The sequence below is a fragment of the Phoca vitulina genome, unplaced genomic scaffold, assembly GCF_004348235.1.
Source record: "Phoca vitulina isolate PV1807 unplaced genomic scaffold, GSC_HSeal_1.0 scaffold3, whole genome shotgun sequence".
NCBI classification, from domain to species: Eukaryota; Metazoa; Chordata; class Mammalia; order Carnivora; family Phocidae; genus Phoca; species Phoca vitulina.
The window spans coordinates 66,377,143-66,391,468 of record NW_022589706.1 but is presented as its reverse complement, the minus strand read 5'-3'; the positions used below and the strand labels follow the sequence as shown (position 1 = coordinate 66,391,468).

Genomic DNA, 14,326 nt, shown 5'->3' with positions numbered 1-14,326 from the left:
GAATGCAGTAACGTTCCTCTTATGGCCAAAGGCACCCACAAATGAAAACCTGATCATTATAGCATGATCCCTAAAAGTCAATCTAAACGGTTTTCCCAAAGTGTTTGTCTCTGAATTATTAGAGGTTTTGAGCTAAATATATCACTACGAGTAAAGTTTTTGCTAACACTTCAGTTTTCTTTTTTTAAACCTTTATGATCTTATCCTTTTCAATGATTTATTTTCAAACTATGGGATAATAAAAAACGTCCCAAAGATTCATACACTCATGAAGGTAGAGACTGATATCACCTTCCTGGAGAACAATCTGACTTCAAGTATCATGTTGCCCCTCATCTCCACCTAAAGTGGATCAGGATATGCCACCCCAAAATATGCCACTTTGGCAGAATGATTATTTTGCGCCAAAGGCAACTGAAAATCAACAGATGCAGGAAGAGTTCTCTGCCTTCCCTTTAGTTACCTAAAAGTAGGGCATAAATTTCCCTTGTAAAGGTATTCTCTCCCATACCAGAAAGAGAAGAGGAACTCTTATCACTGGAGTTGCCACTGAGATGAGTCTACATAGACAGCCCTTAGCAAAATAACCCTCATCTTCCATTAGTCTTCCCCATATATTTCCAAGTCACTTCCCCACAACTGATCATCCTTCAAAGCCCAAACTCCCTTTTCTTTGCTAAGATGCAATATAAGTCCCTGAGTTTAACCACTTTTGAGTTTCCCCCTTTTTTTTTTTCTGTGAACTCCTGTGCACATAAAATATTAATAAAATTGTATACTTTTTTGGTTAATCTTTGTCCGCTTAGTTTGCACGCCTTCAGAACAAGAACTAACAGGATAGAAGAGAAATTTTTCCTCCCAGACACAATTTTTGGTATTTATTCTAAGTAAGTAATCAGAAATTTTTTCAAATAATGGCAATCACGGTATTATTTATAAAAGTCCCTAATGAAGAAAAAACCTAATGTCCACCAAAGAAGAAGCATTAACTTGTATTGTCAAAGCCTGGAATGTTTTGCAACTATTTAAAATGTTATTTTCAAAAAATACATAATTAAAGGGCAATATGTTCATGATATTATGTTTTGTAAGAGTGCAATTTATAGAACTGTATAAATACTGTGTACACAAAACTATATAATGACATGCTTTTATAAAAGTAAATGTATAATAGAGTAAAAAAGCAAATACATCAAAATATTATAGTTGTCTTTGGGTATTGGAATTATAGGCAATTTCTTTCCCTGTGTTTCTATAATAATCAGTAATGGTAAAAATGGTACTATACTTTTAATTTTAGGGAAAATAGATGCTCTGGGGTATTTCTGAGAGAGTTAGAGATGTCCCACCCAAAACCACGTTTGGAAGGTCACTATTCCAGATAGATTCGCACTGGCAGGGATTGGTCTAGAAAGGCTTAGTGGGAGGGACCATGTCTCTTCAAAAGAGCGCTGTCCCGTTAGGTTCCGCTCTCAGTTTCGCTTTTAAGCTGAAGTGGAAACCGAAACAAATTGCGCTTCTGGAAAACGAAACTGACGAAGTTGCGCTCACGCACAGAGCATCGTTTCGCCATATCTTGGGGCCCAGCGGACCTGGGGCTCCCAGCACCCGCATCTACCTGGCCCCCCGCCCCGCGCCTTTGTCCCGCACTCACTTGGCTGCTCCTCGCTCTGCACGCCCCTCCGCCCCAGCTGGCCATGGCTGTTGTCCCCGCACGAGTGCACCTCGCCGTTGCTCAGCAGCAGCAGCGAGTGGCGCTCCCCGGAGGCCGCCTGTTGCAGCTCGTAGCCATCCCGGCCGGTCTGCCTCCGGCGCAGAGGTCTTCGGGGGTTGGTGCCCCAGTAGAGGTACATCCCGCTCCCGCGCCCCGCCGCCTGCGCCTGGTCTGTCCGCGCCGCGCGTACGGGCTCTCAGAGGCTAATGACCGCTGTGTGCTGATTAGCAGAAACCGGGAAGCCCGGTGGACCAGCCCGGCTCTGATCTCACCCTGGAGGCCAACTCCCCTCACCCCACCTACGCCCTGGCACCCTTAGTCATCCTGACGTCCCGGCCAATGGCTTTTGGGGCTCAAACGTGAGCACCCAGTGCTGAGGAGCAGAGAGGGACTCCAGAGGAAGAGCTCCTGCATTTACTTAGATACTAGCTAAGCAAGTTCATGAGCCGTGTGACTTTGGGCAAGTGTAACGAAGCTACCACATCAATGCGATGTGGACGGGTAAGGCAGCAAATCTAACCTTAGGGTAATTTAACAGAATATGCCGGGATGATGCCTGGAGTGCTTAGAGTGCTTAATAAGCATCTGAGTGCCTACTCTTTTTTTCTAGGCTGTTTTTGGCAGTGGAAATGCAAAATCCTCTTGGGACTAATATTCTCCTATTTGTAAAGAGGTAAATATTTAGTATAATGTCAAGTGGCAACTCAAAATAAAATAACACAGTAAAGTAATAGATGGTGGGGGCAAAAGAAACTTTGGTTTTTTTTTTTTTAAGATTTTATTTATTTGAGAGAGAAAGTGAGTGAGAGAGAGAGAGAGAGAACACAATCAGGGGACAAGGGCAGAGGGAGAGAGAGAAGCAGGCTCCCCACTGAGTAAGAAGCCCCAGGTGGGGCTGGATCCCAGGACCCCAGGATCATGACCTGAACAGAAGGCAGACAGTTAACTGACTGAGCCACCCAGGTGCCCCAGGAACTTGTGTTTTTTGATAAGATTTCAGGGAACACTTCTTGGATGAAGTGACATTTGAGCAGAGAGCCCAGGGGACATAAAAATGAGGGAATGTGTCATGCTCATATCTAGAGGCTGAGGGTGAAGGAGAGCAGTTGGAAGCTTTTGAACAGAGAAGCGACATGATCTGACTTCAGTTTTAAAAGATTCATTCTGGGGGTGCCTGGGTGGCTCAGTCAGTCAAGTGTCTGCCTTCGGCTCGGGTCATGATTCCAGGATCCTGGGATCAAGCCCCGCATCAGGCTCCCTGCTCGGCAGGGAGCCTGCTTCTCCCTCTCTCTCTGCCTGCCACTCTGCCTACTTGTGTTCTCTCTCTCTGTCACATAAATAAATAAAATCTTAAAAAAAAAAAAAAAAGATTCATTCTGGCTATGGTAATATAGTAGAACAAAAATGGAAGCAGAAAAGCCAGTTAGGAGAGGCTGCTATAGGAGGCCAGGTCTGAAGGATGACCTTGGGACTACAAGATGTTTTGAAAGAGTACACAGATTTGCTGACAGGTTGGACGTAGGAGAAAAGAAAGAAAGGGATTAGGATTATTCCAAGGTTGGCCTGAGCAACTGGGTGAACGGTGGTTCCCTTTCCTGGGATGTGGAACCCTGAGGGAGGCTCCATGTTGGGGCTGGTGGATCAGGAGTCCAGTCTAGTAATAATTGTAAGATGCTTGTTTTATAAGGACACAATAAGATCAACCATTTTGGAGTTGTGCACAGAAGTCAAGGGGCAGTCATAAAATTGGGAGTCCTCAGTATAGAAATGAGAAATCAGTCATCAGATGGCTGAATGAGATCACTCAGTGGGAGGTAAAAGTGACTAGCTCGTAACAGACGTAACAGACGTCGGAATCCAGGAAGGGTGGTGTGTACTAAGCAGGTGAAGAACAAGGAAATGATCACCGCTCTCAGTTGCTTGTTGAGCAAGATCTGGATTGAGTGTTGATCTTTAGGTTTGGCAAAAGAGGTCATTGGTGACTATGACAATGTTAGCCATCATTGGCATTACTGTTTTATTTTTATTATTTACAGCATCCATTTATATACTCGCAGCTGCACTCTCCTTACTACTACATTTTAAGTTCTCTAAAGACAGGGATAAATGTTGTTTTTTGATCTCAAGAGTGCCTGGCACATGATAGATGCTAATAAATATGTATTGGACAAAAGAGTTGATGAGTGGTGAATAAATGAATAGCATTCAGACTTTAGGGTCCACTTCAGTATGTACCATATATAACCTTTTTTGTAATAGTAATTTCCTAAATATTTATCACTTTCCTCAGGCACAAATTTTAAGAGTTTGGTATCATCAGCATAAGACACTAAGCCCTCGTATTATTTCTTTTTTTTTCCTTTTTAAAGATTTATTGGGGCGCCTGGGTGGCTCAGTCATTAAGCGTCTGCCTTCGGCTCAGGTCATGATCCCAGGGTCCTGGGATCAAGCCCCGCATCGAGCTCCCTGCTCTGCGGGAGGCCTGCTTCTCCCTCTCCCACTCCCCCTGCTTGTGTTCCCTCTCTCACTGTCTCTCTCTGTCAAATAAATAAATAAAATCTTTAAAAAAAATAAAATAAAGATTTATTTATTTGAGAGAGAGAGCATGCACACGTTAGTGGGGCAGGTGGGCAGAGGGAGAGGGAGAGAATCCCAAACAGACTCCCTGCTGAGCGCAGAGCTTGACATGGGGCTCAATCCCATGACCCATGAGATCATGACCTGAGCCCAAATCACAAGTCGGATGCTTAACTGAGTGAGCCAACCAGGTGCCCCATATTAAATATTTCTTTAAAACAAATCAACTAGAGGGCTAACATGTAAATGTATTGTGTCCCCACCACATAGCACAGCGTCTGACACATAAAAATAACTCAAGAGGGGTGCCTGTTGGGTGGCTGGGTGGCTGACTCTTGAGTTCAGCTAGCATCATGGTCTCCAGCTTATAGAATTGAGTCACCCGTCGAGTTCTGTGCTCAACAGGGAATCTGCTTCAGGATTTTCTCTCTCCCTCTGTCCCTCACCCTGCTTGCACATGCTCGCTCGCTCTCTCTAGAATAAATAAATATTTAAAAAATAAAAATAAAAAAATAAAAGGAATTCAATAAATGTTAGTGAGATAAGTGAATAAAATGTGAGATAAGTGAATAAAATGCAATAAAAGTGAATTTAATGCAAATTAAAGAAGCTGGTCATACTTTTATTGCTTGAGAAAGATATAATTCTCAATTCATCTGTGTTCATGCACTTGAAAATGATAGCTCCATTTATTGAATGTTTACCATGTGTTGGCGATTTTATATAAAATATCTAACTTAGGGGTGCCTGGGTAGCTTAGTCAGTTAAGCGACAGACTCTTGGTTTCGGCTGGGGTCATGATCTCATGGGTCGTGGGATTGAGCCTCACCTTGGGAGTCTGCTTGCAGATTCTCTCCCTCTATCCCTCCCCCAACTCTTTTGTAAGTGCACTCTCTCTCGAATTAATAAATAAATCTTTTAGAAAATATCTAATTTAGTTCTTTCCTCACTTTTCTCAGTTAAGATTCTTTTGATTGCAAGTGACAGAAAATATGACTTAAGCTCTTTTAAGCAAAAAGGAAATTTACTGTAGATTGCATTATTATTATTATTAAAAATATTTTATTTGCCTCTCTGCTCTATGGCATCAGACTTGAGCATGTGATTTTGTTCTGGCCAATGACATGCAAGCCGGAAATGTCTTCTGAGCAGATGGCTTAAGGGTCAATACTTATTTTTCCTCCTCTCTTTTTCCTCTATTACAACAACTGGTGATTTTCCGGATACAGATTGCTCCATTATCCTGGGTCCCAGATTGGAACCAACAGCCTAGCAGGGTTGTAGCTAATTTATGTAGTTTAAGTGAGAAATCAGTCTTTGTTGTTCTAAATTCCTGAGCTTTTGGGAGGTGTTACTACACAGATAGCATAACTTAGCCCCTCCTGACAGTCACGTAACTAAAAAGTCCATCAGTATGGCTGATTTCAGGAATTGCTGTCAACAAGGACTTAATGTCAGGGCACCTGGCTGGCGTGGTGGTGAGTTTGAGCCCCACACTGGGTGTAGAGATTACTTAAAAATAAAATCTTAAAAAAAGAAAACAAGAACTCAATGTTCTAATGATTCCATGTCTCTGTATCTCTTCACCCTGTCTCTTGCTCTGAGGGTTTCATCTTCTAGCTCCACACAATGTACTCCAGAGTTCCAGAATCTCCTTAGAGGTAGCGAGAGAGTTATGACATCTCTAAGCTTTATACCCAGCTCTCAGCTTCACAGTCTTGGTGAATCTGGTGTTTAGTCGTGATGCTCTCACATGTCCACTGCATGTCCAGCCCTCTGGTTCTTCACGAATGGACAAGACAATTAGGATAGCCGGTATGAGTCTGACCTACCTGTCAGAACGGCTAAAATTAACAAGACAAGAAACAAGGTGTTGGCGAGGATGTGGAGAAAGGGGTACTCTCTTGCACTGTTGGTGGGAATGCAAGCTGGTGCAGACACTCTGGAAAACAGCATGGAGTTTCCTCAAAAAATTAAAAATAGAGCTACCCTATGGTCCAGCAATTGTACTACTAGGTATTTACCCAAAAGATACTAATTCAAAGGGATACATGCACCCCAACGTTTATAGCAGCATTATCAACAATTGCCAAATTATGGGAGCAGCCCAACTATCCACTGACTGACAAATGGATAAGGAAGATGTGCATACACACACACACACACACACACACACACACACACACACAGAGGAATATTACTCAGCCATAAAAAATAATGAAATCTTGACATTTGCACAACATGGATGGAGCTAGAGAGTATTATGCTAAGTGAAATTTAGCAGAGAAAGAAGAATTATGCTAAGTGAAATTGTCAAAGAAAGACAAATACCATATGATTTCACTTATATATAGAATTTAAGAAACAAAACAAACAAGCAAAGGGAAAAAGAGAGAGAGAGAGGCAAACCAAGAAACTGATTCTTAACTATAGAGAGCAAACTGATGGTTACCAGAGGGGAGGGGGGCATGGGTTAAATAGGTGATGGGGATTAAGGAGTGTGCTTGCTTTGATGAGCAGTGGGTGATGTATGGAAGTGCTGAATCACTATATTGTACACCTGAAACTAATATTACACTGTATGTTAATAACTGGAATTTAAATAAAAATTTAGAAACAAAACCCAAAAACAAACCAAAAAAGCTGACCTATCCAAACCCTGATGTTTCAGTTTCCTTACAGGTAAGAAATGGTAGTTTTAATTTTTAACTCTAGATGGCAGTATTAGTCAACTTGATCTCTTTAATGGTAGCAACCATTTTTCATGGTTGATTGGCTGACTTATGGTTGACATCTCTTCTCTATAGGTAGTCTTACAATTATTCACAAGGATTTTAATGATTTTCTTTCCCATGCTCATTGAAAGATATTGGTATTTAAATTACTTAGAAAAAAATAAAATGCTATACTCACATGTTATCCTATTATTACTATAATTGTCATTCTAACACATTGCATTATAACACTGTAGCGATCTCAGAGCACCAGAACATAGCCCTGAATTGGGAAGAAAGAGGAAAAGTGCCTCTAATCCTAGAAATAGTTGCCACTCGGGGTGCCTGGGTGGCTCAGTTGTTCAGCGGCTGCCTTCGGCTCAGGTCATGGTCCCAAGGTCCTGGGATGGAGCCCCGCATCAGGCTCTCTGCTCCGCGGGAAGCCTGCTTCTCCCTCTCCCACTCCGCCTGCTATGTTCCCTCTCTCGCTGTGTCTCTGTCAAAAAAAAAAAATCTTAAAAAAAAAAATGGTTGCCACTCAAGCCAGGGGCTTCAAAATATGTTACCACCCAATAACAAGGGTTATTGGGACTGTCCAAGAATTGTATTTGTTTTTGTTTTTGTTTTTTTAATTTTATTTATTTATTTGAGAGAGAGAGAGAGCAGGAAAGGGGGTAGGAGCAGAGGGAGAGGGAGAAGCCGACTCCCCACTGAGCAGGGAGCCCGCCATGGGGTTTAATCCCAGGACCCGGAGATCATGACCCGAGCTGAAGGCTGACGCTTAACTAATTGAGCCACCCAGGTGTCCCACCAAGGATTGTATTTGAAACATAGTTTAACTTAACTTGTTAACCTATGTGAACTAGTGCAGCTTTACCTGTAAATTAGGATTAGCTTCATCTGCATATAATAAAGCGGCCAAATAATAATGGTTTAAATACAGAATGATGGTTGAAATACAAATTGGTTTCTCTCACACACAAGAAGCCCTGAGGTGAGCTGTCAAGGGCTCATGTGACAGCTCCATTATTTTTCAGGAACTCAGGCACCTTCCATCTGCTTCCTTAGAGAACCTAATTTCTACCTCATGTTCCAAGATGACTGCTGGAGTCCTAGCTGTCACAGCTGTATTCTAAGCAGCTTGGAAGGAGAAATGAGGTTGCTTCCCTAAATCCCATACAACATTTCTGCACGCGTCTGATTAACCAGAACTTCTTCATACGGCTATAGTAGTGGCAGAAGCTGCTGGAAAATGTAGTTTTTAGCTGAGCACCTTATAACTCCAGATAAAAATGGGGTTCTGTTACCAAGGAAGAAGGACAGAAGAGAATTGGTAGCAACAGTCTCTCCACAAGTAGCAAGGAATTGGAAACATTTGGTGCAAACATACGTGGCAGGCAGTACACACTTCACGGGTGTGTGGCCAGTCATGTGGGCCACTCAGGGCTCTGCTCTCAGAAGGCCCTGAGCTGAGTTTAATACTCCGCTGTCATTACCTTGAAATTCTTAACAACTTTACGTTTGAATTTGTGTTTCATGAGTGAAATCTGGTGGAACACTGGAGCGTGCATGTGAGCAGAGGAGATGTGTGCAATAGGTCTGCTATTCCTTGCTGCCCTATTTGTATGTAGTGTTTGAGATGCACTATGAACACAGAATTCCACTGGGTTCACAATGTGTGGGAGTTCGATGAGACCCAAAGCTAGTATAAGGTAAGCAGGTTGCGTCTACAAACAAGTAAGCAAGGACACTGACGGCTCCTGGAGGCCACACTTGCTGTTGAAACCAGAATTTGGGCTTCCAACACAGAAAGAAGGCAACTGCATTCTAAAAAACACAAACAAGCAAGAAACCCTATCACACTCTTTCTTACTCCCCTTACTTCTCAGTATTAGCCAACCACTATGCTGAAAATAATGACACAGAAAGAATAGGAAAGACAGGGCAACCCATAATTTCTTTTCTTTTCAGTCCTTCCTTATTATTAGGCCGAAATTAGAGATTGGTAGAATATATAGATACCGAGAAGTGGAATAAAATGATTGAGCTACTTTTGTTCAGTGTTTCCTCAGTTCTGATAAAGATGAAATACACGTGCATACAAGAGCTATAAAATAGGAACCGCATAATTTTGATGATTTTGTATCGAATTAAATGCTAACATTTGCAGGGCGCCTGGCTGGCTCAGTTGATGGGGCAGGCAACTCTTAATCTCAGGGTTGTGAGTACCAGCCCCACGTTGGATGTACAGATTACTTAGAAATAAAATCTTTTTTTTTTAAGATTTTATTTATTTTTTGACAGAGAGAGAGACAGCGAGAGAGGGGACACAAGCAGAGGGAGTGGGAGAGGGAGAAGCAGGCTTCCTGCTGAGCAGGGAGCCTGATGCAGGGCTCAATCCCAGGACCCTGGGATCATGACCTGAGCAGAAGGCAGATGCTTAATCAACTGAGCCACCCTGATTCCCCAACCATCTGCCTCTTGATCTCAGCTCAGGTCTTGATCTCAGGGTCCTGAGTTCAGGCCCTGTGTTGGGCTCCACTCTGGGCTTGGAGACTGCTTAAAAATAAATAAATAAAATTTCCTCACATCCATGTCAACAGAAGTAGGCTGTTGCATCAGAAGCTGGGAATTGTTTCTTCTAAGACCCACTTGTTTGAAGCAGGGGTCTCATTTTATTTACTCATCACTTTCTTCTATTTTAGGAGTAATGCTAAGAAGTAAAATATTCTTGTGGTCAGATGAGCTGACAATACAATGGTGTAACTTTGCTTTCTTATTGTAACACTTGCAGTAAATGAAAAACTAGACATTTGCTCTCATTTTCTCAGTTCCCAAGTAGAACTTTAAAATATTTCCTTCCAAATTTCAGGCTCCATCCAAACAAAATTGTTTCCTCGCTAATGGAAAAAAAAAAAAAGTCACTCTCTGTTAAAGAAATATTCACTATAAGTAGTTTATAAAGTAGCTTAAAATCCTTTCTCCGGGGCACCTGGGTGGCTCAGTCAGTTAAGTGTCTACCTTCGGCTCAGGTCATGATCTCAGGGTCCTGGGATCGAGCCCCGCATCGGGCTCCCTGCTCAGGGGGAGCCTGTTTCTCCCTCTACCTCTGCTGCTCCCCCTGCTTGTGCTCTCTCTCTCTCTGTTAAATAAATCAATAAAAATCTTAAAAAAAAGAAGAAGAGAGCTGTGAGATCACAAGCTAGAAATCATGTGGCACAAAAACGCCACTAAGCCACTAATCACAGGGATATAATCTGTACATCCAGTCAAAATGAGGACCCCTTCCCAGATTCAGAGGGCATGTCCTAAAAATGTCATCAGTCCCATTTGAACCTTTGAAGGTTTATTTTAAGAGAAGATATAATAATCCTAGACCGAGTTCATCGGTTCATGAGCATCAGGCTTCTACCAGGTACTCAGCTGTGCCCGCGGCACTCTGAAGGGTTTACAGAGGATAACGAATCCCATCTGAAACATAATATGTGCACATATAAAACAGAGGAAAACAAGGATATGTTAGGATTAAGAACTAAATGGGGGCATTACAGTCAGCTGCAGTAGGAGTGCAGAGAAAAAGAGGCCACTAGTGGGGGATGGAGCCAGAAAAGGGATGCTGGAGAGGGAAGGGAGGGCAGATCCCAGAGAGAAAAAGCAACAGGATCAAAAGCAGGTAGCAAACAATGTACGTAGTTTGTGTAGAGGACAGCAGGGAGACTGATCTGGTCCTGCACAGAATGTGGAGGAGAGGAAGAAAAGTTTCAGTGGAAAGCATGGGCCAAACACAGAGGCCCTGAAAGTCTGCACTCAGCATGGCGAACTGCAGGTCCTTGAGCAATTACAGGAAGAGAGAGAAACCACTTTTGAAAGAAACTTCACAGGTTAGCGACAATTCAGATGAAGTCTTCCCAATCTGGGCTGCTGTCCTGTTGTATGGCCCATGAGCTAAGAATGATTTTTACAGTTTAAATGATTGTGGGGGCGGGGGGGATAGTATTTTGGGATACATGAAAATTAACACGTTAATTTCTTTTTTTTTTTTCTTTGAAAATTACGTTAACTCCTAATTTCTGTATCCATTCATGAAGTTTTACTTACTGTGTTGGTTCTCAACCTCAGAAGTTCCCTGGAGGATATCTGAAACGGGTCCCTGTCCATGGAGGGCGGGAGACGGAAGAAAGAGGCAGACCGCTTCAGATTGGTAGGTGGCAGGTTTCATAAGCAAAGGAACTTACATAAGAGGCTTCTCTTGGGCAGCTGCAAGATGAGTAGATCGCCACACCTGTCCACCAGTATCTCAGAAGTTTATATAGAGAAGTTAACTGGGTTCAGTCACATATACTGTCCAGAGGCTCTTAGCAACACATTACTCTCTCAAGGCTGCATCCTTGAAAAATGGCCCCTACTGTGGGAATGGTGGGCAGAACAGACATTCCAAGGACAGGGGATGCGGTGGGGAGCCTCCAACCGCCTGGTTCCAGCTCTTAGGTCAGTTGGAGGTCTTGTCTTCTCCATAACCTCCTCCAACACGCTAGAGCACAGCTACCCTCACTTGTTTGCTTATTACCGACAGCAGCTCTTCTGCTCCAATGGCAGAAATGGCCTGAAAAGCCTAAAATATTTCCTATCTGGCCTTTACAGAAACTGTTTACAGACCCTTGGTTTAGACTGACGCTGGGGAAACAGGGAGAAGAGAGAGCATAGGAGCAGGCCTAGGGTGAGGTGATGAGGCACACACCTCGGACACAATATTTAAGAGAGAGAATGCCAAAAAGCCTAAGTAATCAAATAACATTTAATGCAATATTTCTAAATATCAAAACTAATGCCAAAATTCCGTGATGAAGAAAATATCAAAATTGAAAATGAAGATGGGGATCAATCACAGTGCTGTGCTGTGCCATTTCAGAGACTGAGGCATAAGGAAAATCAGTAACTATGGAGATTCTTGGCACCCCTTTAACTTTTGCTGGGAGGCAAGTTCTTCACTCAGTGCCCCCTAGCGGTGGCCCTGGTATTACAGAGATAATCTAGAGTCCGTGAGGATGGAGGATTAGGGAAAAAACAGGGTGGCAGAAGATACGGAGATTTAAGAGTGGATTTCAGATCTTAGATCTCCGATCTCCACTTTTTTTTTTTAAGATTAAAAAAATTTTTTTAAGTAATCTCTACACCCAACATGGGGCTCAAAGTCACAACCGCGAGATCAAGAGTTGCATGCTCTTTGAATTGAGCCAGGCAGGCGCCCCTTGGATCCCCACTTTTTTTTAAAGATTTTATTTATTTATTTGTCAGAGAGAGAGAGAGAGCATGCACAGCAGGGGGAGTGGCAGGCAGAGGGAGAGGGAGAAGCAGGCTCCCTGCTGAGCAAGGAGCCTGATGTGGGGCTCCATCCCAGGATCCCGGGATCATGACCTGAGCCGAAGGCAGATGCTTAACCAACTGAGCCCCCCAGGTATCCCAGATCTCCACTTTTAAGGGGAAAATTTCACCCAAAGTAAAAGCCAAAGTTCATGTTGTTTGTGCAATCCAGCCACCAGCCCCTCAGCTCTCCGACCCCATTCCTAAATATTCTCCTTCTTGTCTGCTTCCCATTAACCAACGGGACTCCTTACAGTCCCTTCACAAAGCTGGGACTGCTTCATCTCCAGCACGCACACCCTCAGTCTCTCCTCCTGGAGTCCTCATCCCTGATGTGCCTGGAGCTCATGTGTCACCTCCCAGAGGCCTCTCCTGACCTCTCTATTTAAGATTACACCTATTCCTATTACTTAACCATCAAAAAGAATGAAATCTTGCCATTTGCAGCCACATGGGTAGAACTACAGTGTATTATGCTAAGTGAAATAAGTCAGTCAGAGAAAGACAAATACCATATGACTTCTCATATGAGGAATTTAAGAAACAAAACGGATGAACATACGGGAAGGAAAGGAAAAATAAGATGAAAATTGAGGGGGAGGCAAACCATAAGAGATGTTGAACTCTAGGAAACAAACTGAGGGTTGCTGGAGGACAGGTGGGTGGGGGCATGGGGTAATTAGGTGACTTGCATTAAAGCGGGCACTTGATGTAATGAGCACCAGGTGTTGTATGCAACTGATGAATCACTAAATTCTACCTCTGAAACTAAAAAAAAAAAAAAAGAGAGAGAGCTAAAAAAATAAAAGATTAGACTTATTCCTTCACCCCATCCCTTCCCTGCTTTATTTTTCCATTGCATCTATCAAGCTCTAAATATTATAGAAGGTACTGATTTACTGTGCTTACGGTTTCTCTCTCCTTTCCTGACTGCATGTTCTGTGAAGGCAAGATTTCTGTCTACTTTGCCACCACGGAATGCCCAGTGCCTAGACAAGAACCACCACCCCATGGATACTTGAGTACTGACTGAACAGATCCAGTAGAATACAAAGGGAAAAGGAGAAATTATTCTCTTTTAGGGTTTAGGACATTCCTTCTAACCGAACAAATAAGCTTCTTACTTAAACAAAAATGACAGAGTTTGCAATGTGAAAATTCTTACACTGCCCCCTCTGACCTGTTGACTGGTCTTCCTCTACACTCATTTTTCCTGCCTCTTGGGATTCCTACTTCCCAGTAAATTCCTAAGCTAATTGCTTCCTTTTTTCAAGGGTAGCTTTAATCACAGCAGCCGTTTCTATGAACACTTCTACAGGAAAGGGAAATCAGTTATTTCTCTGTGTTTAACTATAAAAAAAAAATGTCTATTTTCCATTGGCCTCTTCCTTGACTACATTTTCATGCACACTTTTCTGTTCAGGGCTGAGGTAATGTATCTGCAATCCAGTATCCTCTTGCTGATTCTGCCAGGAATTAGTCATGAGTCAGTTATCCTGCTCACTTAACACTTCTCCACTGCTTCTTACATCTAGTCCCTGCTTATTTTAGCAGGGGTGCAGAGTAGCCGCTGGTTGCCTGGCCATCCCTAGACGGCTAAAAGGCGCTGTGGGAAGACATGAAGAAGGAAGGAATAAGCTGAACCTGACAGTTAAAGAAGCGAAGGTCCTATATCCTACCTGCAACCTGTCCAGAGAATGTATTTCCTGTCACCCCAGATAATATACTTATGCTGATAATTATTGAAATCTGAATATCAAAATAGTTTTATACAGAGGGAATAATCAATATATGTACTTTTCTTTTTTTTTTAAGATTTTATTTATTTGAGAGAGAGAGACAAGAGATAGCAACAGAGATAGTGAGAGAGATAGCCTCAAGCAGGGAGGAGAGGGAGAGGCAGACTCCCTGCTGAGTGGGGAGCCTGATGTGGGACCCGATCCCAGGACTCTGGGATCAT

General features: G+C 42.8%; 1 protein-coding gene across 1 annotated transcript in view; it reads right to left on the bottom strand.

Annotated features, from left to right (window-relative positions):
• Positions 1-2,391, bottom strand: part of HERC6 (HECT and RLD domain containing E3 ubiquitin protein ligase family member 6) — a 52,867-nt gene extending 50,476 nt beyond the window's left edge. The window contains exon 1 of the mRNA XM_032400795.1: positions 1,655-2,391. Within this exon, the coding sequence (XP_032256686.1) occupies positions 1,655-1,853 (199 nt within the window). The 5' untranslated portion in view covers positions 1,854-2,391. The remainder of the gene's footprint in view (positions 1-1,654) is intronic.
• Between the last annotated feature and the right edge of the window lie 11,935 nt (positions 2,392-14,326).